The sequence below is a fragment of the Emiliania huxleyi genome (assembly GCF_000372725.1).
Source record: "Emiliania huxleyi CCMP1516 chromosome Unknown EMIHUscaffold_126, whole genome shotgun sequence".
Taxonomy (NCBI): Eukaryota; Haptophyta; order Isochrysidales; family Noelaerhabdaceae; genus Emiliania; species Emiliania huxleyi.
The window spans coordinates 84,313-108,429 of NW_005201327.1; the positions used below are offsets into that span (position 1 = coordinate 84,313).

Consider the following 24,117-nt stretch of genomic DNA (forward strand, 5'->3'; position numbering starts at 1 on the left):
GGGGTTGCCCAGCTCCGCGGAGAAGACGCCGCCGCCTCCCGCCGCCGGCATCTCAAAGTACGAGGCGCCGCCGCGCGAGGCGGACAGCTCGCACACGCAGCGCACCTGCACGGAGCACGCGTCGGCGCCGGTGCGAGCGAGGGCGTCGAGCTGCGCCTGCGCCGCGTCGGCCGAGCGCCAGTCGTCGTCGTCGCAAAAGAGGATGGCGTCCGTGCCCGACAAGCTGCACAGCTCGAGCGCGAGGTTGCGCTTGAGCCGCAGGCACACGCGGCCCGACGCGTCTGGAGGCACGGCGACGTACCGCACGGCGACGTGGCCCTCCGCGACGGCGCTGTCGGCGCCGCACAGCCGCGCTCGATCCACGCCGCAGACGGCGGCTCGCACGTACGGCCAGCCCGCTGCGTCCGGGCCGTCGTCGAGCACGAGGACCTCGAGTGCCGTCGCCGAGGAGACGCGCTGCGCCGCCGCCGCGCGGACAGCGCGCTCCAGCAGCGGCGCCCGCTCCGGGCGGCGGCGCGTGGCCGTGAGGACGACGACCGTGAGCCTGCGGGGAGGGAAGTCCACCGCCATATGTGCGCAGCTTTTCTTTTTTCGTCGCGCTGTTTTTCTTCCACGCGCCCCTTCCCCTCCTTTTCCAAAATCCTGTGAGGTTCTCAACACACCCTGGTTTGGTACCCCGTTTTATTTCTTTCTTTCTCTAGCTTTACCTTTCTCTTCTCTTTCTTGTTGCCAAGCCCAAATCCCAAACCACATTTTCCCTTATGGCGATTTTTTATTTCCGCCGACCTGGACGTCCAGTTTGTGGCCCTGTCTCTCGCTCGGGTGATCCGCCGCCGCTGCCGCCGCTGCATGCCGCAAGGGCTCGAAGCCTTCCACGAAGAAGCATCCGCCGCCCCGCCCAGTCTTCTGCGCGCACCGATGGATTGACAGACTCGCAACCTGCGCGGCCACAGGAACGATGCCCTACCTCGGTGCCAGTTTTGATGACGCCACGCAAGCCGCGCTGGCGGAAGCCGCCGACCGCTTTGCCGCTAATTCGCCCTTTGAGAAGGATCAGACGCGGCCCTTCCACATCCCACTCATTGGCGGGCTGCACGTCTACACGCGCGACGAGATCAGCAACGCCGTCGAGGCTGGCAGCCAGGCCGCCTCCGACGCCATCGAGGGCCGGTTCGTCCGATGGGAGGCGAGCCCGCGCGGCCGCCTCCGCGTCGTGGTCTCGCTCAAGAGCCACGACGGCCTCGAGCGCATCCGCTGGCTGCTGCCGCGCGGCAAGGAGTGGCGCGACGAGAAGTACGTGGACGTCGGCTCGCTCTCCGAGGTGAGTCGGTCGGAGAGGGACGCCTTTCTCGAGGCGGCCGCTGCGGCCTTCCCCATCACGGAGAGCAGCTGCTTTGCTTGCCGCGCGCTCGACTACGTCGAGCTGCCAAAGAAGCCGCCGGCCTCGCGCGGCAAGCGCCGCGCCAAGCTCGCGGAGTCTGTGGCTCGCATCGTCGTCAGGGAGGACGCGATGGCCATCTCCCTCGACGACCTGATCAAGGAGCGCAAGGCCAAGGGCGGCCTCAAGAAGCCCGCTCCGAGCAACGGCTCGCAGCTCAACCCTGACGCGGCCGTTTTCGTCCCTGGCGCCGCGGCCAAGCTGCCGCGCGCCACGACGCCCAGCGGCCGGAACAGGGCGGTGCGACCCGGTGCGCTCGTCACGGCGGGCCCGCTTGGCCCGCCGGCCATCCGACGCCAGCACGCGCGGAGGCAGCAGCCGACGGCTCCGAAGGAGCGGGTGGGGAAGGGCCCCATGAGCGGCGGCCCGATCCGAAAGAAGCGGGCGAATGGAATGCAGCGGGCCTCTGGCGCGGCGTTGATTCGCCCGTAAGCCCATGCCTTCGCCGACACGAGACGAGCGACGCCGCCGGGAGAGCGGAGACGTGGCTGGCCCGTGGGGACCGAGAGACTGACCTGACGTGACTTGCGTTGTTGAGGGTTTCTTGTGCCGGATGATGACGGCCGATGTTTGTTTGCTGTTGGTTTGCTTTTCTTCTTTCTTTTTTCGATTTTAATAGGTACTTTCTTTTCTTTTCAGTCCCGTGCCTTTTCACACGGGGACAGGCGCGGCGCCGCCCTGACGTGCAACGACAAAGCCGCTGCTTGTCACCTTGCTTGTCACGTCGCAATCACACCGGGCGTGCCACCTTTGCGTGAGCGCGACACAGTTTTTCATGCCTGAACTTGGAGCACTTGGAGTGCAGTCGGTAACCTCAAACCTGAAGAAAAGAATTTAAACAAAACAACTCCCTCTCACAGCAGACAGGCTCGACACAGGTGCGGACTGGCGCGTGCTAGCACTATCACAGGCAATGCAACCGGAGCCGCCTAAGCGACTCCGGTAAGCACGGCAATGCACTTAGCGCCGTGCACAATGCCGCTCTCCCCGCACGCTAGCTCGTTCACCGTCCACGCCACGGCGGCGTGGAGAACGACAGACAAGCGCTGCATCTGCAGCCCGTGCCAGTTCTTGGTGGTCCATGTGACCTCATCGAGGTGGTGGCAAGCAAACTCCACCCAAAAATGTGCATTTTGTGGCCATGATCGCCTGCAGCACATATCGCCTCTGCCCATCGCGGAGCCCAAACCCTCGTCTCAGAGCCGATACTGCGACTCGTCGCTCGGAAGGGGACCGGTCTAGGCCTGAGTAGGTGCTATCAGTGGGCTACATGCCGCTTGCCGCGGCTCCTAGGTCGACGAAACGCTCGCGCTTCACCCTCCCCCCCTCTGACGATAGGTGCCTGCGTCGCGCGCTCACCGGCAAAGAAGCACACGGCGGGCGATGGCGGCGCGCGGCGACGCTTCTGGAAGGTCGCTCACATACCCATCATCACCACAACGCCGTAGGCGGGTCGAGACTGCCCGGGCGGCGCTGCCCATCGCCGCAACTGGGCGGCTGGTGGCGGCGCAGACGACGTTTGTCCACCAGCCGCCCCCGCGCCCCGCGCCCCAGGCTCAGCCCGTGGGCGCCACGGCGGCAGTCGGTAGGCGAGGGGGGAGAGGGGGGCGTGGTCGTGGCGGGCGGGGCGGGCGGGGCGGGCGGGGCGCGGCCAGGGTTCGTGAGTGAAATTTCACCCTTTCACTTTCACATGTGAATTCATGTGAATTTCACATGAAACGTTTCGGCCGCCCCCGTTTCACTGAAAATTTCACAAGTTTGCATCCAAACGCGGTGAAAGCGACGAAGTCGCCGCCGCCCCTACACCGCCGCCGCCGCCCTCCCGAGGCCAGATAATAGCCCAAGTCGAAGAGTGCGCGCCGCCCTCGGTATCTGGGTGGCAGGCGGGACTAGTGAGGCACGCCAGAGCACGGCCGGGGGCGCGAGCCGCCATCTTGGACTGTGAGGCGAGTATTTGCCACCGGGAGCTCGCCGCCGCCCCTACACCGCCGCCGCCGCCCTAACGAGGCCAGATAATAGCCCAAGTCGAAGAGTGCGCGCCGCCCTCGGTATCTGGGTGGCAGGCGGGACTAGTGAGGCACGCCAGAGCACGGCCGGGGGCGCGAGCCGCGCCATCTTGGACTGTGAGGCGAGTATTTGCCACCGGGAGCTCGCCGCCGCCCCTACACCGCCGCCGCCGCCCTCCCGAGGCCAGATAATAGCCCAAGTCGAAGAGTGCGCGCCGCCCTCGGTATCTGGGTGGCAGGCGGGACTAGTGAGGCACGCCAGAGCACGGCCGGGGACGCGAGCCGCCATCTTGGACTGTGAGGCGAGTATTTGCCACCGGGAGCTCGCCGCCGCCCCTACACCGCCGCCGCCGCCCTCCCGAGGCCAGGGGGTGATATGGATTTCATACACGCCGAGCGCGCAGGCGCGACACATCGGAGACAATAAGGGGATCCCGGATTTACGCCCTTCCCCTTCGAAGTAGGGTACCACCCTACTATTTAGGGTGGGCTCCGGCGCCCGCGCCCGCATCGCCCCCAGATGGCAAGCGGAGCCTACCCAACAGAGTTTCCTCGAAAAAATCGCCTGGAAATTCTTTGAGAGCGCCTTCGTTGTTAATACCTTAATACAAACGGATGGTCACTTCCTGCAGTCACATCACACGTACACACCCACACCGTACCGCACCCCGCGCCCGCGCGCCCCCTCGCCCCGCCTAGGTTGGAAGGAGGTGGAACAGCCCGAGGAAAGGAGCGACCAAACACGCGTATGGGAGGTTTGCCGGGCGTTTCTCACTTTCCGGAGCAGCACCAAGGTTCCGGCTTCGTTGATTCTTTTTCGCACCTGTGTCGAGCCTGTCTGCTGTGAGCGAGAGTTGTTGTGTTTAATTCTTTTTCTCGCACAAAACATAAAATTCTTTTTCTCGCGATACATGTCCAAACCGCCGCGCCGCCGCTCGCGCCGCCTCGCCACCGCCGCCGCCGCCGCGCCCTCGGCAGACACGCCGCCGCCCGCCCGCCTCCTCGACCTCCCCACGGACCTCCTCGTGCGCGCCCTCTCTCGCTGCGACCCCGCCGACATCGCTCGTGTCACGGCCGTCTCCCTCGTCTTTCACGCCTCGCTTGCGGTGGAGGCCATCCGCTTGTGGGCGCAAGAACGCGGCTACCAGCTGCCGGCGCAGCCAGAGGGCGAGGGCTGCGCCGTGCGGTGGCTGTGCTATTCGGCGTTGCTGTGCAAGTCCAACCCGCCGGCGAGGGCGACGGCAGGCGACCGGCACAGCGTCTTCATCGACGGCGAGGGGCGGCTCTCGTCGTGCGGCTCGGCTCAAGAGCTCCTCGGCCACGGTGAGGGCGTGACGCGGCTCAACACGCCGACCCGCCTCCCTTCTCCGCTGGGTGGCGAGCGCGCCGTGAGCGTGTCGGCTGGAGCACTCCACAGCCTCGCCATCACCGCCGACGGTGCCGCCTGGAGCTGGGGCTATGGAGGCGGGGGCCGGCTGGGCCACGGCGACGAGCAGCGCCAGCTGCTGCCGAAGAAGATCGAGGCGTTGGCTGGGCAGCGCGTCCTCGCCGTGTCGGCTGGAGGAGCGCACAGCCTCGCCCTCACCGCCGACGGAGCCGTCTGGAGCTGGGGCCACGGTGGCTGGGGCCGGCTGGGCCACGGCGACCAGCAGAACGATCTGCTGCCGAAGAAGATCGAGGCGTTCGCTGGGCGGCGCGTCCTCGCCGTGTCGGCTGGAGGAGCGCACAGCCTCGCCCTCACCGCCGACGGAGCCGTCTGGAGCTGGGGTTGGGGATGCTTTGGCCGGTTAGGCCACGGCGACGAGCAGAACCAGCTGCTGCCGAACATGGTCGAGGCCTTTGCTGGCCAGCGCGTCGTCGCTACCTCGGCGGGAGGCTACCACAGCATCGCTGTCACCGCCGACAGCGCCGTCTTTACCTGGGGCGAGGGCGAAGACGCCTGCCTAGGCCACGGAGAGGACGAGTCGAACCAGCTGCTGCCGAAGAAGATCGAGACGTGGGCGCCGGGGCAGTGATGAGAAGGGCGAAAGGCGCCCAAACATGGCTTCGTTTTTCTTGTTCTCGCGATGTCCACCCCGCGCCGCCGCTCGCGCCGCCTCGCCGCCTCCGCCGCCGCCGCTCCCTCGCCAAGCACGCCGCCGCCCGCCCGCCTCCTCTTGTCCTCTGTCCTCAACGCCCCTCATGCTGGGACACGGGTGTGTGGACTGTGTGTGTGTCTCGCGCACAAACTAGTACGGCTTAGCCTAAAGTTTTGGTTTAAAGGCTTTACACCAACATCGGTTCATCGGCACGGTTAGAAAAGAAAGTGTTGGCCACCGGGCGCTCGCGATGACCGATGTGACGGTAAAGTTTGGCACCAGGGCAAAGGGCGCGTCTGGCCCGCAGCTCGCCGGCGACGTGGGCGGCGTGGCGAGGGCTTGCGGCGAAGCAGGCGCGGGGGAGGAGGGGGATCGAGGCGAGGAGGGCGGCTTCGGCACGAGCGCGGCGGGCGACGCGGTTGAAGAAGTTGACGACCCACAGGCTGGTGGCAGAGCCAACTTCCGGCTCGGCCGCCGCCCCGGGAGGCGGAGGCGTGCCATCCGCGGTGACGCGCTCGGGCTGCTCCTAGCGGAGCCCTGCCCGCTTCCGCTCGACTCGCTCACTGCTCGGGTGGTCGCTCCATCGCTCCGGTCGTCAAGGATGAGCGCATCTGCGGGTGGCTGCGGCCGCTTCTTGGGGTGGTGTAAGAGGGTGCGTTTGCTCCAGTGTGATGGACCGTCCGTCACGGTTGGAGATTTTAGGGGTCGTGGAGTGTGCCACACACTGTTGTGTGGTGTTTTTGCCGAAGAGGGGGCGCGTAGACCGTAGTGCCTGGATCTCCGAGCGCTCGACGCACGCGCGAGACCCCCGGGACGAGCCGCCGGCCCGCCGGGACCTGTCCTCGCCGACGACGCGAAAAGCGCGAGGCCAGGCGTGGAGGTTACACCATACACGTCCGCGCGAGAGAGCCCCTCTCCCCTTGTTCCCCATTAGAGCCGACGATCGAAGATCAAGGTCAAGATACAGATACAGATCGCCGATGAAGATGCACATCGATTCCGGGACCGGCATTCGAGAGCAACTCAAATCGGCTCTACGTATGCCGCATTAAGCTACAAGTATACGATCGTACGTACGCGAGAGAAGCCTCGAGGCGAAGGCCGAAGCTTTGGTGTTTGGAGATTGTGGACTTCAATCTTCACATCTTTCTGCAGGCATTCTGTGCTTTCTGAGCACTGAGGTGTGAGGCGCTCTCACAACCTCTCATCCTCTCTCTCAGTCTCTAAGGAAAAGGAGGCAAGTCGGCCGAAGAGTTTTGTAAGGGAAGAATATAACGAACTCATACGACACATGCGAAACTGTACGTTTACCCGACGCCCCTCCCACAGCGTACACATAGGTACAAGACGTTAGAGCTCATCGATCGGGCTATCGCGTATTGACCATCGTCGTGGGGGGCGGCTGCTGGCAGACCGCTCGTCCGCCGCGCCCCTCCCGTTCACCGCTGGCAGAGCGCGCTCTGGTCAAATCACGCCGTGCTCACGCCACACCAGCTTGCAGCCTATCTGCTTGCCCTTGGCCTCCTTTTGCTGCGCGGCCTGCAGCGCCTGCCGCAGCCGCTCGAAGGGCTTGTTCGAGCCGTACGAGTAGAAGACCTCCTCGCCGGGCTCAATCTGCCGCGTGGCGAGAAGCACCGGCCGCACGACGGCGAGGTCGGCGACGGCCTTCCCGACGGCGGCGGGCTTGACGAAGGCGAGCAGCGCGTTCGTGCGCCGCTTGTCGCGAGGGTCGTTGGCCATCGCGCCCGCGCCGAAGCCCCACGCGGCTGCGCCGGCCAGCGGCACGTGGCACCCGTCCGCTGACGGGTTGGCGGGGTTCGCGCGGATGGCGTCGGCGTACGGCTTGCCGTTGACGAGCGCGCCGCCCGCGTTCGGCAGCCGGACGATGTAGGACGCGTCCGCCTGCGGCGACGTGTCATGGGACGTGTCCTGGACGTGTCGCGGCCGCGTCGTGGACGCGTCGTGGACGTGTCCGGGGACGACGGCAGGGGCGGGCGCCTCGGGCGCCATCTCCTCCTTGTACAGCAGCGAGCCGTGGTACGTCGAGACCACCTCGCCCGGCTGCACGCGCTCGCGCGCAAAGAGGCCGAGCCCCGCCGCCTCGCCGAGCGTGGATGGCCGCACCTGGAGGGATGGGGAGGGATGGGGAGGGATGGGGAGGGATGGGGAGGGATGGGGAGAGATGGGGAGAGATGGGGAGAGATGGGGAGAGATGGGGGGAGATGGGGAGAGATGGGGAGAGATGGGGAGAGATGGGGGGAGATGGGGAGAGATGGGGAGAGATGGGGAGAGACGGGGAGATCGCCGAGCGTGGACGGCCGCACCTCCACCCGCCCGTCCGCCAGCGTCCCGACCTCGCGGTGCCCGAGCGCGGCGAGGGGGCAGCGCCCCTCCGTCCCATACCCGCCCGCCCCGCCCCCCCCTCCGCCGCCTCCCCCTCCGCCGCCCCTTGCACCGCCGGCCCCTCCGCCGCCAGCCCCTCCGCCGCCAGCCCCTCCGCCGCCAGCCGCCGCCTCGTCCCTCGGCTGGCGGCCGCGCACCGCCACCGCCACCGCGGAGGCGGCGGCGGCGGCCGTCGCGCGACGGTGCTGCTGCGGCGGCGCTGCGGCCATGGCCTACACGGGGCGGTCCCCTCTTCATTTCGCCGTCTCTAGCCGGCGCACGAGAGTAGCCACGTCGGCGCGCACTAGCTCACCTCCGTGTCCCAGTCCGCTCTCCTATGTTCCTACCGCAGATCTCTGGCACGTCTTGGAGCAGCTAGCCACCGCCACCGCGGCGTCGGCGTCGTCGGCCGCGTCCTCGCACGCGATGCAGCGGTCCTTCGCGCCGCCGTCGCGGTACTGCGCCTTGCACCCGTAGTGGAACCAGCGGCCGCAGTCGGCACACTCTGTCGCGAGGGCCTTGCGCGCCCTCGGGTCGGCGCAGACGCAGGACCACTCGCGGCGCTCCAGCTCTGCAGCACAGCGAGCGCCGTGCCGCTCGGCGGTGCGGTGCTCCTCCGCCTCGAAGCAGCGCGTGCACGACTGGCACTGCCAGACGAAGCGGCCGGCCGACGGGTCGTACCCCGCGCGCTGCAGCTCCTGCTGCTGGCACGACGAGCAAAGGAACGTCTTGTCGGCGGCGAAGCGCGCGAGCTCCGCGGGTGTGTAGTCGAGCCGCTCGCACTTGGAGTGGAAGGTGAGGGCGCACGAGCGGCACTGCAGCTCGGCACCGCCGCGTAGCACGCCTCCCGCGCAGACGCACCCCCACTGGATGGCCGTGCCGCCGCGCCTGCTGGGGAGGCGAGGGGGGGGATGGGGGGGGGGGGGGGAAGAAGAAGGGGAAGGGGGGGGGGGGACCAGGAAGAAAAAAGCCAAGGCCGGAAAAGGGGGGGGGGGGGACAGGGAGGAGAGAGGCGGGATCGGGCTGGGGAGGAGGCGGCGGCGGTGCGGGGAAGGGAGCGGGGGAAGGGAGGCGGCAGGGGAGGAGGAGGGAGAGGAGGAGGAGGAGGCGCGCTGGCGAGGTTGCAGAGGCGGACAGGGGAGGAGGAGGAGGGGCGGGGAGGAGGAGGCGGCGGCAGGTTTGAAGGGGGGGGCGCGCCGCTTCTCTGCAATCTGGTCCGCGACGGAGGCGAGGGACTCGTTGGCGCACTTGTCGGCTCGGCCCTTGTGGAGGTAGTCTTGCAGCGCCGCCAGCTGCCGGCTCTGCCGGTTGCTCCTCGCCGCCGCCGCGGCCGCCTCCTGCGGGCGGCGAGGGCGAGGGCGGCGGAGAGAGCGGTGAGGGCGAGAGTGGCGAAGGGGTGAGGTGAGGGCCGAATGGGCGGTGAGGCCGTGGGGGCGATGAGGGCGACGGTGCGGGAGGAGGTGGTGGCGGCGAGGATGGCCGCGGCGGCGGCGGCGGCGGCGGCGGCGGGGGAGGGTCAGAGCGCCTTCGGGCTGGCGCAGCACACGCGAAGTGTGAGCGACACGCCGCCGCCGCCGCTGACGGAGAGAGCTGCCCGCACCGAGGTGGCGGCGGAGGCGGAGGCTGCGCGCGGCGGCGGTTTGCCCACCTCGGTGCACTCCTCCCACACCACCCCTCCACCCGAGCGGGTGCCTCCGCGCCCTCCCGAGCGCCGCTTCCGGGGCGGCTCGCCGCCGTCGCCAGGCTCCCGCTCCCGTCCCGCTCCGGATGCTACGGCCGGTGGCGGCGGCGGCCGCGGCGCCGGCGGTGACGGAGGAATGCCCTGGTCCTTGCGCCACGCGTCGGCGATGGAGACGGCGCGCTCCCCATTCGGGCCGTGGAAAACGTTGTACGAGCGCGCCACCGCCTTGCGCCGCTGGACCGTCCATCCCGGCGGGAGGGCCTTCGGGAGGGCCTTGGGAGCGCGGGGGTGCTTGGCCTCGGGCGGCGGCTGCCCGTCCTCAAGGGGACGCTTATCGACGAGCGGCTGGTCGCCCAACAAGTCGAGTGCAGCGAGTCGCTCGTCAGCGGGCGGCGCAGTGTAGTGTGCGCGCTGCTGTTGCACGGCGGCTGCGAGGGCGGCGAGCCCGTCGAGTCCGCCGGTTGAGAGCAGCATCCTGTCTCCCGATGAAGACGGGCGGTTATTAGGGGACAATATTTTTTTATGGGAACCACGAATGGCAAGAGACTCGCTCGTGCGTGCCGTCATCATCTGTCCAGCGTCCACCCATACCGCGTTGGTGTCCAGTCCGAGCCTGGCTGTTCTTCACCTTTCTACCTACCTACCTAAGAGACTAAAGGGACGATGCTCAACCCGAAGGCTTCTTCTCGCTCGACACCGTCTCGCTGGATGTGGACATCCCACGCACCTGGAGCAGCACCAGCAGAGAGATTTCGATTGCTCAATTTCTTGGTGGCAGCCTGCTCTGACGCCGTGCACACCACCGGGGCAGCGTGGACTAGTCCGTGGCGCATCTACTTTCCCCTCCCATACGTGATTGTGCTCCTCCTTCGGGCTGCTCCTTCTCCTCATATCTCTTTCCCACCTAGGCGGTGCGGTGGGCGTGCGCGCGGTGCGGTGCGGTGTGTGTGTGTGTGACTCTAATGTTTGGTCGTTTCCTTTGAGCTGGTTGATCCTCACTTTGAGACCTCTCGCTCAATCCTCCATAGAGTACACGGGAGCCAACCGCGATCACCCGCGGGACACCTTCGCTCGCGGCGCCCACGGCCACGGGCCACGGGGGGGGTTGTGTGCCTCTCCGGTTCCGATCGCGCCTGCACCGAGCCAGGCTGGCAGCCTGCAGCGCAGCGTCGCCACCTGCCCTAGCCAGAAGACTGCGGGCTGCCATGAGGCACCAGCATGCAAATGTAATCAGAAGCCGGCGAGCGCGCGTTCGAGCGACATCAGCCCCACTTCAGGCATACATCTCCAGACAACTGCAAGCAGCCGTCCACGCACACGGGTACGTGCAGCCAAGGAATCCAGTGTGTTCAGAGAGAGATAAAAAAGAATTTCAAGAGCGAAGAAAAATATGTATGTAAAAGAGGGAAGGTGAATATTGGATGGAGGGTGGACGCGTCCAAGTGGTGGGGGGGCTAGGGCGCTGATCTTCAGATCGACTTCTTAGCTAAGAGCCAAGGCTCCCGTCTGACGCCCGACACTGCACAGTCGCTCGGATGTACGGCCGGGCAGATCGCGACAACACACCCCGCACACATGCAGCAAAAGGAACCTCCGAAGCTGTGAACAGCGCCTCAGCAATCGCGGTTGCGAGATCGATCGTCTCTCACTTCTCTCTCTCTCTCTCCCCCTCTCTCACCCTGGCAGGATTCGCACAAAAAGCCGCGGGTAGGGGGTAGACAGCGTCCTAATCTAAAATCCGAGGATTAAGGATTCAGGCATCGCTTCAGTGAGGCCAAAGTGAGTTTATGGATGTGTGAGAACGGTACGGGACACGAGGAAGCACGCGGACCGACTCGTCGGTGACTCTGCTGCACGCCGTTTCAGATTTTTTCTCAGCGTGAGCGAGACGTGAAGAGTGCCACCGTCGGGTAGGACGGGCCGGCCCGGAGCATCAGAGTAGCCGTCGTGGTCGTGGTGAGCAGCGCCGGCCACTCCGGCGCCGCGTCGGCAACATGGGAGCATGTCCACCGCCACTTCGCGGTCGCAGCGCTGTTGTCGCCCAAAACGCCGCGATGTACCTTTCGGGCAAACCATCGAGCTGCATGTCGATTTCGACTTGACGGCGGCATGGAGGCATCATGCCTCCATGCCGCCGTCAAGTCGGAGCCAGTCTGCGGCGACCACAGCGCTCAGAAAGGTACATTGCGAGCTATTCAGAGTCAAGCGATTGCGCGAAATCCCACACTGGTGGATTTTGGGGCGCTGTCCACCCCCTACCGCGGGCGTGTCCCGGGCTTTGGAAAAAAGAAAAAGTCCCCCCACAGAGACGTGCGTCTGTGTGCGACTCACAGACACCCTGGGTACCACATAAACAACGGCGACGCATCTTCGACTGACGTTTGCTGCGCGAGCGCGCTGCTGCGGATCCGACCCCTAGTCCGACCCGCCTTGACAGTACATAACCTCCCAGCTCCCATCTCCCAAGCTTCTCGACATCCGTTCTCCCCGCGTCAAGCAAGAGTCACGACAAGGAGTTTCGACCTCTCGTGCGCAGGAGGCGCCTGGCCGCACCTCTCCCCGCACCGCTGAGGCACCCTCGCCCCTCCCAACCCTCTGTTGGCACCGCTGGGCCGCGCACGCTCGGCCGGCTCGGTCCACTGGCGAAAGGTGCATGATCATGTGGGCCGGCCTGGCAAACGAGAGGAGGGAGGAGAGAGTAAGGGACGTGCGAGGCAATGGGGGGGGGGGGGGGGGAGGACTTTCCGCCGCGGCGCTTCGAGCCTCCCGCCACCGCCTGCACCTCGGATAAATTTGGAGTCATCTCGGCTACATCTCGGCGGCATCCCGGCGAATGTCGGCTATATCTCGGCTGTATCTCGACTGCATCTCGGCTACCTCATCATCTCGGCTACCTCGGTTGCACATCGGCGTATCTCGGCTTTATCTCGGCTCATCTCGGGCGATCTCGGCTTTTCGCGCCGATTGGCGCGACACGGCAGGGGCATCGCGGCGGCTCCTCTTGCTCGGCCGCGACTCCTTCTCCTTGGCGAACGACGTCGGGTCGCGCAGGTACGCGGCGACGCGCTGGTCCATCGCCGTCAACGCCAAACCCGCATCGTACGGGTACTTTCCGCGCAGCCACTTTGAGATGACCGGGGCACCGACTCCGACGCGCTGTGCGAGCTTGTCCTGCGAGAACCTCTCCGTCTCCATGAGCGCCTCGACGTCGGCGACCAGCTCGGCGTGCGTGCGCGTCGGAACCGGCAACGACAGGACGAAATCGGACGGCTTGTACCTTGTTGCGGGGAGGTCGGCCAACTCGTCGCTCTCGAGGTAGACCTGGTGCGCTTCGCTACCCTGTCTGGCCGCCGACATCACATGCCGCTTCCGCTTCCCGCGGGCCCCTCTGCCGCGGAAGGTGAGGGGGCAACCCGTCGCGCCGCAGCAAAGGAGCTCGTCGCGCTCCTGCGCGTTCTTCTCCCTGTCTCTCTTGTTTCGAGCAGCTCGAGCACTCGCCTCCTCGCCGTCCGCGTCCCGTAAGTCCGCCGCGGCCGCCGCCGCCGCCGCCGTCCGGGGCGCCGCGATCGCCCTCCGCACCTCCGAATCACGTTCGTTCCAAACCTACCAAAATACGTCGCGTTGGCGCAGAGCTAGGACTGCGTCTCGCGTGCGACCGCCACCGTGGAATCGTACCTTGGCTTGCCCAGTAGATTTGGCCGCAAGCTTGTCCTCGGCCGACGCGACCGAGATGGACTCGAACAGGACGTCCCTACAGAGAACAAGACCCACATGTGCGCAGCCGCCGCGAAGCGCCCCTCACCGCGAACCTGCAGTTCACTTGAAGAAGCCGCTGCCGCCGCCGAGGAGCGCCGGGAGGCCACCGACCCGCGACTCGAGCAGCTCGGCGAACGCCACCCGATCCTCCTGTTTCATCTCGGAGGGCAGCGCCTCGACGCGCGCCTTGATGCCGGAGAGGCGCTCGGCCTTGTCGGCGGCGGCCTTCTGCCGAGCGGAGAGGCGCAGCGCGCCCAGTTGCGCAAACGCCGAGTCGAGCCCGGCCGCGCCGAGCATGGTGAAGTTGTTTGAAGACGGTGTCAGCGACGTCTCCGGGTGGATGAAGTGCGAGGCGAGCATGCCCGCCTGTGCTCCGCTGCCCGGAACCATGATCTTGGTGAGCAGCAAGCCCGCCGCGTCGCACGCGTCCTGCAGAAGGTCCTGCCCCATGGCCGCCGTCTTTGACATCGTCGCCAGCTTCACCTCGGTGAACTTCAGGCTGGCATAGTACTATTGAGTGATAGTTAATCGTGAAGGGAGTAGCTACCATGAACGAGTAACTATTAATATGTTGAGCGGCGTGTGCGCGCCTCGCAGACAGCTGCTAGGAAGCCGGACACGACGGCCTTCACGGTCAGGCTCTCGCACGCCTCCTTGCACTTCTTGTCCGTGTCGAATCGAGGGGCCTCTTCCGACGCGCGGACCGCAGCGAGCACCGGGTAGACGTCCACCGTTTCGTGGAACGTCTCGCCGTAGAGCGGAACCTGCTTGCCGAGCTGGTCGTAGCCGTCCTCGCCGGCCAGGGCGTGCTCGTACGCCGCGGCCTGCTGCAGCGTGCGCAACGACTTTGCCACGACGAGCCCCTTCTTGTCGTGCTTCAGCAGCGAGTTGGCGTAGTGGCCCGGCGCGTACGTGCCGAGCAAAAAAGCCAGCACGCCTCCGGTGACCTCGGGGTCCGGCTCGCCGTTCGGCGCGTATGTGCTCACCGGGTGCGCGAGGGGCGGCTGCGGCAAGTCGCCCAACTCGCTGAAGCAGATGATGAGCAAACGGGCGTACCAAGCGGCGACCTTTGCGCTCCGAGCAGCCTCAACGGCGCTGAGCGCGATCGCCTCGCGCTCCAGCTCGGAGCAAGCGTCGAGTCTCGCGCGAAGCGCCGTCGTCTTGGCAGCTGAGAGCTCCTCGAGCGCCGTCGCGACGACCCGCTGCTCGTACTCGGTCTTCGCATCGAGGAGAGCGACGATCGCAGCCCGATCGGCGCCCAGATCGTCACCCTCGCTGGGCTCGCCAGCGGCCGCCTATATAAGACATGTCGTGGACCTGTCACGGATGTGTCACCATAATAGTGGAACGTCTGGTCCTGCTGGCGCGCGGCCGCCTCCTCGGCGGCGGGCCACGGGACGTCAGCGGCCTTGTGGCCCCTTCGAGCTCGTGGCGCGGCGGGTTGCGTGGCGGGTGGCGTGGCGGGTAGCGTAGCGGGTGGCGAGGGCTTGGCGGGCGGCTTGGAGTGCGGCGTGTCGGGTGTGGCCGCCTTCCCGGCCAGGCCTCCGCCGGGGAATGTCACCCCAGACGGTCGGGCGGCAGGCTGGCGCCCCGACTTGCGGCGCTGCGCCGGCGCTGCCGCGCCTCCCGCGCCCTCGCCGGCCTTGGGGGAGCTCGAGGGGCACATCGAGCTCTCGCCGTTGCCACGGGCCTGTTGCAGAGGGCACCTAATCTCATGTAATATCGGGTATAATCTCCGTGACCTTTCGGTTCTTACGCTGTGAGGACGCCACCTTGGCGTTGGCCTTTGCTGGCCCGGCTCGCAGTCAAGGTTGCGGCAGGCCCCCTTCTGCGCTGCGCCAGCGGCCGCCGGGGTGGCAGGAGCAAGTGCGGGCCTCTTGCGCTCCACCGGTGCGGTGAATACCGCTGGCTGGCTTTGCGGGGCCTGGAGTCTGGCTGCCGCCTCCTCCGCTGTCTTCTCCGCCGCCTCAGCCGCCTCCGCCGCTTCGATGGCCTCGGCCGCCGCTGTCGCCTCAGCAGCGGCAGCCTTGGCCGCCGCAGCTGTGCGTGGCGTGGCTGCGGCGGGCTCGGGATCGAGCATGAGGAATCCGGCGACGGCAGCCTCCTCTGCACGGCGGAGCAGCTCCGCCTTGACCACCTTCTTCCCTGTGACCTCAACACCGGCGCTCTCGAGCAGCGAGCGCAGCTCGGCCACCTTGAGGGCCGCGAGCTTCGCGCGCTGCTCCCCGCCGAGCGGCTCCGGCTCCGCTTCCCGGGCAGCCTTGGAAGGCGTGGGTGGCGTCTCTGCCCGCGCCTTTGGCACAGCGGCAGCTCGCTTCGCGTTGTTTGGGACGCCTGAGGCGCGCCGCTTCGACGGCTGCGCTGAGTCGGTGCCGCCGAAGGTGAACGGGTCGTCCTCATCGCCGCCGAAGGCGAAAGGGTCGTCCTGGTCCGACCTCGCCGCCGACGCAGCCCTCCCCTGCGAGGCACCGGCAGACGGCGCCAAGTGGTTCCTCTCCTTGGGCTTGGCAGCAGCACGGCCGGCGCCGCTGGTCTTGTCGGAGCTCTTGCGGCCCTCCTTCTTCGCTGCTGCCGCACTCGCCGCAACCTTCGCCGCGGCCTCTTGCGCCGCAACCTTCGCCGCCTTCTCCACCTTGGCCTGCTCCGCTGCTACAGCAGCCTTCCGAGCCGCCTCTGCCGCCGCCGCCGCCTCGGCCTCGGCCTTGCGACGCGCCGCCTTGGCAGCCGCCTCGGCCTCTCGACGTGCTGCCTCAGCCGCAGCCTCCTCTCGCTTCTGTGCCGCCTCCGCCGCTGCCGCCTCCGCCGCTGCCGCCTCCGCCGCTGCCGCCTCCGCCGCTGCGACCTCCGCCGCTGCCGCCTCCGCCGCAGCCTCCGCCGCCGCAGCCTCCGCCGCCGCAGCCTCCGCCGCCGCAGCCTCTGCCGCCGCAGCCTCCGCCGCAGCTACCTTTGCTGCCGCAGCCTCCGCTGCAGCCGCCGCCTCCGCAGCCGCCTTCTCCCCCGCCGCCTTGCGCGCAGCCTCTGCTGCCGCCTCCTCCTTGGCTTTGCGTGCCTTGCTCGCCTTGCCCCCGCTTGCCTTCGTATCCTTCGATGGAGAGGGTGCCGAGGGAGCCGCGGGAGCAGCCGCCTACTCGCAGCTTGACGCGTGAAGAGGCACGTTTCACAGCAACCGCCCGCTCGGCAATGGAGTAGGCGCCCTCTTTGGCTTGGCCGGAGCGGCGAGATCCGGCTGCTTTGCCGGAGCTGCCCTGCTCGGCTTGGTCGGGGGGGCGGGATCCGGCTTCTTCGGCGGTTTGCTCTTGTTGGCCGGTCGCTGGCGTCCGCCCGCTCCACTCGCGCCCGACCCCTTCTCGCTCGGTAGCACCGCATCTGCAGGGCTCTTGCGGTCGGCCCGGCGAGAGGAAGCGGCCGCACCCGCGCTCTTTGAAGCCACCCCCTCCGCGCCGTCCTTGTCAGTGTCGTCCGCTGCTCCCGCATCCTCGCCCCGCAGCCACGCCTCGTTGGTCGCTAGGAGCATCTCCTCGTACCTCTTCTTGAGCTCTTGCACGTCCTTGGCGCGCCGGCCAAGCGCCTTGGCAACGACTGACCAGGCTCGCTTGTTCTCGACCTGCTCGTAGCCGCCCTGTCGCGTCACAGCCTCGAGCAGCTGTGAGTCGTCGATCAGCGGCGGAAGTGCCTCCGGCTGCGCGGGCTTCGCCTTGCGCGGAGGCTCGCCGCTGCGAGACGACAGTGCAGGCGGAGCCATCGCGCCGCTGGCAGGCTTGAGCGGTTTCTTCTGGACTAGCAATGCCTCTGCGCGTCGCACTGCAGCAGCCTCTTCTTGTAGCAGCCGGCCCGGCTCGTCGACCAGGCTCATGGCGGCCTCGGGCTTCGCTCGCTCGATAGCGTGGAGAGCTCCTTTTGACGGGGAGAGGCGAGGGTGAGCCGCGTCAGCATACACAAGAGTAAACGTAGGCGGGACGGGGCTGACGCGAGTCAGGAGAGATGGGGAATGCGCGGCGGGGAAGCAGAAAGTGGCGGCGCGTGGGGCGCGCAGGTGGAGAGGCGCAGTGGTGGGCTGCTTCGCGACACGGCGGCTTTGCCGCCCCGCGTCGGACGCTTGCTGGGCCACGGAGCGCAGACCCATCCGGCGGCGGCGGGGGGCGGGGGCTCTCTGTGTGTGTGCGTACTCCCACGAAGCCACAGAGACGCGCCGCCGCCAGAGCAGGTCGTGTGTGGGTCACAAAAAAATGTACTTCAAAAAACAAATATTAACAGTGCTCTTTGTGAGTCTTGGCCGCCGCCTCTGTCAGTGTGCCCGTGATAGTGAGAGACTGCCAGTGAGAAGCCGGAGGAAGGTCGCTAGTCGGAGAGAGATCGCCAGTGGAATAGGGAGTCCACCGTGCTGCGAACCTGTCGCTGTCCCTTTTGTCAGTAGCAGGAGAACTAGGAGAGCGCAACCAGTAGGAGGCCCGCGCCTGCCCCCGTGCCGCCGGGTGCAACTTTGTCCTATACGAGAGGGGAATCCCTAGCCCCCGACAGTTGACTCCAGGCCTTGTCCAGTGAGGGAGGGCGAGACGATCGAGGGGTCCCACCCGATGCGGAATCGACCCCACAAAGAACCCTGCACAAAGATCGCAAGGGCGGGGACCTGTTCTTTTTTACCCACCTCAATAAATAAATAAATACAACGGACATCCCAAGCTAGGGCTGGGTCGAGGACAGACACGTCCCCACCTTTGCAGGATTTTGCAAAAGCGAGGGGGGAGGGCGCATCGCCGCGCGGAGAGGGCTGGGCACAGGGCACAGGGGATCTCTCTCGCATAGGATATGCAGTAGAGAGGCGTTACGCGCGTTAATCATTCATTTCTTTATTTATCCGCCAGTGCTCAAGGGGTGTCCCGCCAGACGCTCCACACCACCCGGCCGACCCTGTCTACTGCTGTCCCTCTGCCACGCTCCTGCTCCTACTCCTACTGCTACATTGTGTTCGATGCTCCGCGCCCCTGCTGCCCTTCGCATTCGCCCTCGACGGTGCCGGTCCCTCTCCTCGGCCGCAGACCCATATGCCATCCTCCGTGTCGAGCGAGGAGCCACCAGCTTCCAGATCAAAGAGGCGTACCGCAGAATGGCACTCAAGACGCATCCAGACCACAACCGGAGCAGCCCGGAGGAGGCCGAGCGGCAGTTCAAATCAGTGACAGAGGCTTACCGACGCATATCTGTCGAGGGGCCTCAGGCGTCTTTGGCGATGGGGACGGTTGGCTGCCGCGACGTAGGCTGCGCGGCGAACTGGCGACCCGCCGGAGCCGCCGCCTTTGTTTGGAACGACAGCATGCTTCCGGAGCTATTTGCTCTCCTCCTGAGCGAGAGTGGGGACGTGCGGCTGACGCAGCTGTACCAGCAGTACGTCGACAACGCGCTGTCACGCCGCGACACGTTGCTCTCTGTGCGCAACTTTGCGTCGCGCGACGACTTCCGGCGCGCCCTCAGCACACTTGCGGCCAGATACGCGCGCGAGGGCCCACAGGCCGTGTTTGTTCACCGTGTGCGCGCCAGCATCAGCAGCTGCGACGGCTGGGGCGGCTGGGGCGGAGGTGCAGGCGCATCTGAGGTGTGGTACACCTGTGATTGAATAGTTCAATAGAGAGACGCAGAGACGCGCGTGTGTGCATTGTAACTCTAAATTGTAATCTACTACGGCGCACACGGCACGCACGACGCAGCGTGTCCAGCGCGAGTGCCGCGCGCGGACTCAGTAGTCAGATCTCACGCGCAGAATAGCTCTCTCTGTGTGGCGTGAGATGAAACGTAGCCGGGTCCCGGAGGGAGAGCTAGCAACTCAGAGTTCGCACGCGCGTGCCCCACCGTCATCGATAGACGTACTCGGCGGCGATGTTTGCCGCGATGGCCGTCTCCCACTTGTTGCCATTCTCCAGCAGCTTCTGCTTATCGTAAAGCAGCTCCTACAGCCGAGGTGTCCGAGATGTGCCCGCCGAGGATCCCCCGAGAGACCACGCCTTCAGATGGGCTCGCTCCTCGTGCGTCTCGGTCGCGTACTCAAAGTTCGGGCCCTCAACGATGGCGTCGACGGGGCACGCCTAGGGTTTTTCAGGGCAAGGCGAACGCCTCCACGCGCTGGAGCTGAAAGTGGTAATCTCCCGCATCTCTCTTGAGATGGGCGGCGAGCCTCTTGGCAGAAGCCGCAGTAGATGCACTTGGTCATGTCGATGTCGTACCGCGTCGTGCGGCGCGCGCCATCCGGCCGCACCTCCGCCTCGATCGTGATTGCCTGCGCCGGGCAGATCGCCTCGCACAGCTTGCAGGCGATGCAGCGCTCGTCGCCGGTCGCGTAGCGGCGCAACGCGTGCTCCCCGCGGAAGCGCGGCGAGAGGGCGCCTGGGATCGGGCAGGAGCGTCACCCAGCAAGGCTCGATGCGCGAGCGCGCGGCATGGGGGAGGGTTGGGAGCGAGCGCGCCCTTCTCCATGGGGTAGTTTATCGTCACCTTCTCCTTCCAGAACATCAGGAAGGTCAGCGACATCGTCCGGCACAGCTCCGTGATCCACAGCGACTGCACGGAGCCGGTCAGCACCGAGCTTAGGCTCGCCGTGCCCATGTCAGAATGCTCTGGAGGCGCGGCATCCCCAGACCCGTGCCACCAGTTCTCAGGGAGGCCGATGCTGGGCCCTGACGGCGACGGCGGGCTCTGCAGTGCGTAAGCGGCGGCGGTGCTCTCCTTTGCGAAGCGCTCGGCAGCTGCAGACGGCCCGCCAAACTGGCCTGAAATTGGCGTAACGGCGGTCGCCTCGCCGCCGCCGTCCCACAGATTTTTGGCCCGAGTGGAGCCGCCGCCCGGAGCCTGCAGGCACAGTGGCCTCGTGCCGAGCGCCGGCAGCTGACGAGGCGCGGAGCGGAAGGCGAGCAGGGCGACTTTACGATGCGCCAAGGCGAACAGGGCGGCTTTGCCATGCGCCATCAAGGCAGTGCCGCGGTGGTGTCTGGTTGGGGCGGTGGCAGCGTCCAGAAAAAGAATTCAAGAAAGAAGAACTCTCTCTCACCGACACAGGTTCGACACAGGTACCAAAAGGAGCACAGCAGACGGCAACCCCTTAGGCGCCGTCGAAGAGACCGGCCCACCTGGCCGGCCGCTCTTCCCCCCTCCCCTCGAAAGCGCGCTCAATCGCTCGCTCGTCGCACTCCACCCCCCGAGCCCACCTTGCCGCGCTGCGGGCCTCCCGCCGCCGGCCATCGCGGGACCGCCGCCCGCCGCCACCCCCCCCACTCCCCCGCGCCGCCCGCGCTGCCGCCGCCTCCGCGCGCTCTTCCGCCAGCAACCGCTCCCTCTGCGTCACCGCGATGGGCCCCTGGCGCATCCACGACAAGTCGCGGGCACGCCCTATCCAGGGGTTACTCGAATACGGCGCTCTCCCTCTGCGCAGCTCCGAGTAGTCGCCAAAGCCCCCCCCCAAATAGCCCTCCAGGCAATCGTCGCAGCACCACTCGCCTAGCTGAGAGATCTGAAGCCCATAGGCAGCAATACTATCGCCCCGCCGCATCTCCTCCTCCGCCGCCTCCATCTCCTCTCGCGAGAAGTCCCCCAGCTCTGACCAGCCCTCCCGCATCGCCCGGCGCCAGAGCCAAGGCTCGACGCCAAACCCGCGGTAAAACTCCTCAAAGCAGTCCTGGGGCGGCGGCGAGCTCCCGGTTGCAAATACTCGCCTTACAGTCCAAGATGGCGGCTCGCGCCCCCATCCGTGCACCGGCGTGCCACTCTAGCCCCGCCTGCCGCCCAGATACCGAGGGCGGGGCGCACTCTTCGACTTGGGCTATTATTTGCCACCGGGAGGGCGGCGGCGGCGGTGTAGGGGCGGCGGCGAGCTCCCGGTTGCAAATACTCGCCTCACAGTCCAAGATGGCGGCGCGCGCCCCCATCCGCGCACCAGCGTGCCACTCTAGCCCCGCCTGCCGCCCAGATACCGAGGGCGGGGCGCACTCTTCGACTTGGGCTATTATTTGCCACCGGGAGGGCGTCGGCGGCGGTGTAGGGGCGGCGGCGAGCTCCCGGTTGCAAATACTCGCCTCACAGTCCAAGATGGCGGCTCGCGCCCCCATCCGTGCACCGGCGTGCCACTCTAGCCCCGCCTGCCGCCCAGATACCGAGGGCGGGGCGCACTCTTCGACTTGGGCTATTATTTGCCACCGGGAGGGCGGCGGCGGCGGTGTAGGGGCGGCGGCGAGCTCCCGGTTGCAAATACTCGCCTCACAGTCCAAGATGGCGGCTCGCGCCCCCATCCGCGCACCAGCGTGCCACTCTAGCCCCGCCTGCCGCCCAGATACCGAGGGCGGGGCGCACTCTTCGACTTGGGCTATTATTTGCCACCGGGAGGGCGTCGGCGGCGGTGTAGGGGCGGCGGCGAGCTCCCGGTTGCAAATACTCGCCTCACAGTCCAAGATGGCGGCTCGCGCCCCCATCCGTGCACCAGCGTGCCACTCTAGTCCCGCCTGCCGCCCAGATACCGAGGGCGGGGCGCACTCTTCGACTTGGGCTATTATTTGCCACCGGGAGGGCGGCGGCGGCGGTGTAGGGGCGGCGGCGAGCTCCCGGTTGCAAATACTCGCCTCACAGTCCAAGATGGCGGCTCGCGCCCCCAAGCATCCATGCTCTGATGTGTCGCTTGGGTCGCCTCTGCTGCTGTGTCTCTGTCTTAGCCAGATATCGAGAGCGCGCGACGACAACCAACCCCTTACCCTAATCCTAACCCTAACCCTAACCCTAACCCTAACCCTAGCCCGAAGAACCCAAAGCATTCACCGAGAGCTCGTGTCGACGGACCGCTGATTCCTCCATTTGGTTTCGGCCCAAACCGGACCATTCTCTTAGGACTGCACAACGGCTTGAACGCTCTCTGACCCTAACCCTAACCCTAACCCTAACCCTAACCCTAACCCTAACCCTAACCCTAATCCTAACGACACGGTGCTTCTTAAGAGGTCGTGCGCGTCGCTGCCGACGCATCTCGCGTGTATGGTGTATTTGCAGTGTATTTCGGCGGGGGCGCGCATTAAAAGAACATTGAGGCAACACACACGTCCTCGAGCGCCCGAGGACACGAACCAAGCTGCACCTCCTCTCGCTAGAGTTATTGTGGGCTCTTTCCTTTCTACACTTCCTTGCTTTCACCGCGTTTTGATGCAGTGAGGGCGGGCCCCTGCTCTTTGAGCCTTGGGGACGACCACGGCCTTGACCACGGCCTCGCTGCAGGGAAGCAGGAACGCGCGGCATTGGTGGCACAGAGATCCCTACCGGTGCCGGCAGTGGTAGGCGCACCGCCGCTCTCTCCGCTGTGCCGCCTCCGCCGCTGCCGCCTCGACTGCTGCCGCCTCCGCCGCTGCCGCCTCGGAGATGCCAGAGCCTTCGAAAGTAGTCGAACTTGTGAAATTTTCAGTGAGAAACGGGGGCGGCCGAAACGTTTCATGTGAAATTCACATGAATTCACATGTGAAAGTGAAAGTGTGAAAATTCACTCACGAACCCTGGGGCGGGGTCGGGAGCACGGGGAGTGGATGGTCGCTAGGGACGGCAGAGTTTACCTGAGAGAGGTTTGCACATCGCGCTCGCGGCGTAGCTGTGGGCGCGGTCGACCCAGCCACATGTTTGAAAAATGCAGAAAAATGCACGCCGTTTACAAAATGAACTCTCCTGCGGGAGCGGGAGGCGGCGGCGGACGAGGCGGCGGCGACGGGTCCTCCTCCATCCGATCGAGTGCGTCGGTCCGCTGCGCCTTGCCGGGCGGCGGCAAGCCTAAATTAGCGCCCGGCCTCGACACCGTCGCCCAGCCGCCGACAGCGGGGCGCTTGCCGTCGGGACGCGCAGTCTCGACAGCGGAGCGCGTGCTTCTTGCCGGCGGAGCAGCATGCTCCTCAGCAGCGAGCGCAGAAGCTTTCTTGCGTACCGCCGCCGCGCAGTCCTTATGGATGCGCGTCGACGCCGGAGACGCCGGACCGAGCGCTTCTCCTCGCTCTAGAGCCACGGCGGGCAGCCCGTTGGCCGCCTCACCGCCCTTGCGAGACCAGGTCGTGGTCCCGCACCACCAACAGCCGTCCATCTGAGCGGCGACGGAGGCCAAGCCCGACGTCTGCGCTTTAGCCGATCACCTGGCCGCCCGCGACGAGCCGCCAGTCGGCGTGGCGGCGAGGAAGGGAGCGAGAGCACCGCCAGTGCGGCTGGCACCTGTGGCCTGGCCTGCGAATGCTCATAAAGCCTGTTCACCTGTTTTTCACACCTTTGAAAAGGTCGTTCAAACGCACCCTCTCGCCCCGTGCAGCCGGCTGCTTGCTGGTGGCACTAGGGCCGCTGGGACGCGCAAGAAGAATGAGCAAAAAAGACGAAGATGGCGACGAGCACGAGCATGCCAAAGTGGGACTTCGCGTGCTGGACGAGGGGACATCCAAGCTCTCTTCACAGGGGGTCGGCCGTTACAGGTGGTCGGCCTGACTGGAGGACGGCCCCGTGCGCGCTCCCAGCGCCGAGCCGCGGCCCCACGCGCCACCTGGGCTGCCTCTGGCACGGCCGGGGTCCGCCGAGAGGCTGGGCTTGGCCGGCGGCGCGACGCATGGCCTGTGCTGCGGCCATCTCGGACGTTTAAGCGGCGCCAGCCAGCGGCTCGGCCGCGCATCCTTCACACACGCCGCCACGACCGGGACGAGCGGCCCCGGTGTCGAGCCATGGTGTGAGCTGCATGTGCGCGGCGGCCGTGGCGACAGCAGGTCCACCAGACGGACCTCAAAGCTTGCCGTC

General features: G+C 66.6%; 6 protein-coding genes across 6 annotated transcripts in view; 2 read left to right on the top strand and 4 right to left on the bottom strand.

Moving 5' to 3' along the window:
- The window catches only part of EMIHUDRAFT_225655 (hypothetical protein), a gene marked incomplete at both ends in the record, with an annotated part of 1,031 nt that extends 461 nt beyond the window's left edge, over nucleotides 1-570 (bottom strand). Inside the window, one exon of the mRNA XM_005789608.1 lies at nucleotides 106-570. Coding sequence (XP_005789665.1) covers nucleotides 106-570 — 465 coding nt within the window. The remainder of the gene's footprint in view (nucleotides 1-105) is intronic.
- A 228-nt stretch (nucleotides 571-798) lies between these two features.
- Nucleotides 799-2,018, top strand: EMIHUDRAFT_362178 (hypothetical protein). The gene has a single exon (XM_005789609.1). It carries the CDS (start codon nucleotides 959-961, stop codon nucleotides 1,868-1,870), a length of 912 nt encoding a protein of 303 aa, XP_005789666.1. The 5' UTR covers nucleotides 799-958; the 3' UTR covers nucleotides 1,871-2,018.
- A 4,771-nt stretch (nucleotides 2,019-6,789) lies between these two features.
- Nucleotides 6,790-10,085, bottom strand: EMIHUDRAFT_467070 (hypothetical protein). The gene is made up of 6 exons (XM_005789610.1): nucleotides 9,430-10,085; nucleotides 9,102-9,241; nucleotides 8,294-8,792; nucleotides 8,063-8,137; nucleotides 7,521-7,646; nucleotides 6,790-7,424 (listed from the first exon to the last, which is right to left on the bottom strand). The coding sequence occupies exons 1-6, from the start codon at nucleotides 10,057-10,059 to the stop codon at nucleotides 6,987-6,989; spliced, it is 1,908 nt and encodes a 635-aa protein (XP_005789667.1). The 5' UTR covers nucleotides 10,060-10,085; the 3' UTR covers nucleotides 6,790-6,986.
- A 1,762-nt stretch (nucleotides 10,086-11,847) lies between these two features.
- On the bottom strand, nucleotides 11,848-12,703 carry EMIHUDRAFT_440418 (hypothetical protein). The gene is made up of 2 exons (XM_005789611.1): nucleotides 12,547-12,703; nucleotides 11,848-12,256 (listed from the first exon to the last, which is right to left on the bottom strand). Exons 1-2 carry the CDS (start codon nucleotides 12,658-12,660, stop codon nucleotides 12,089-12,091), a joined length of 282 nt encoding a protein of 93 aa, XP_005789668.1. The 5' UTR covers nucleotides 12,661-12,703; the 3' UTR covers nucleotides 11,848-12,088.
- A 5,673-nt stretch (nucleotides 12,704-18,376) lies between these two features.
- Nucleotides 18,377-18,529, top strand: EMIHUDRAFT_60381 (hypothetical protein; the record flags this gene model as incomplete). Its single annotated transcript, XM_005789612.1, has 1 exon — nucleotides 18,377-18,529. A coding segment is annotated over one exon (153 nt), but the record flags the coding sequence as incomplete, so codon positions are not given.
- Nucleotides 18,530-19,187: 658 nt separating this feature from the next.
- Nucleotides 19,188-20,295, bottom strand: EMIHUDRAFT_225662 (23 kDa subunit of NADH-ubiquinone oxidoreductase; the record flags this gene model as incomplete). Its single annotated transcript, XM_005789613.1, has 3 exons — nucleotides 19,188-19,283; nucleotides 19,589-19,716; nucleotides 19,740-20,295. The coding sequence occupies 3 exons, from the start codon at nucleotides 20,293-20,295 to the stop codon at nucleotides 19,188-19,190; spliced, it is 780 nt and encodes a 259-aa protein (XP_005789670.1).
- Between the last annotated feature and the right edge of the window lie 3,822 nt (nucleotides 20,296-24,117).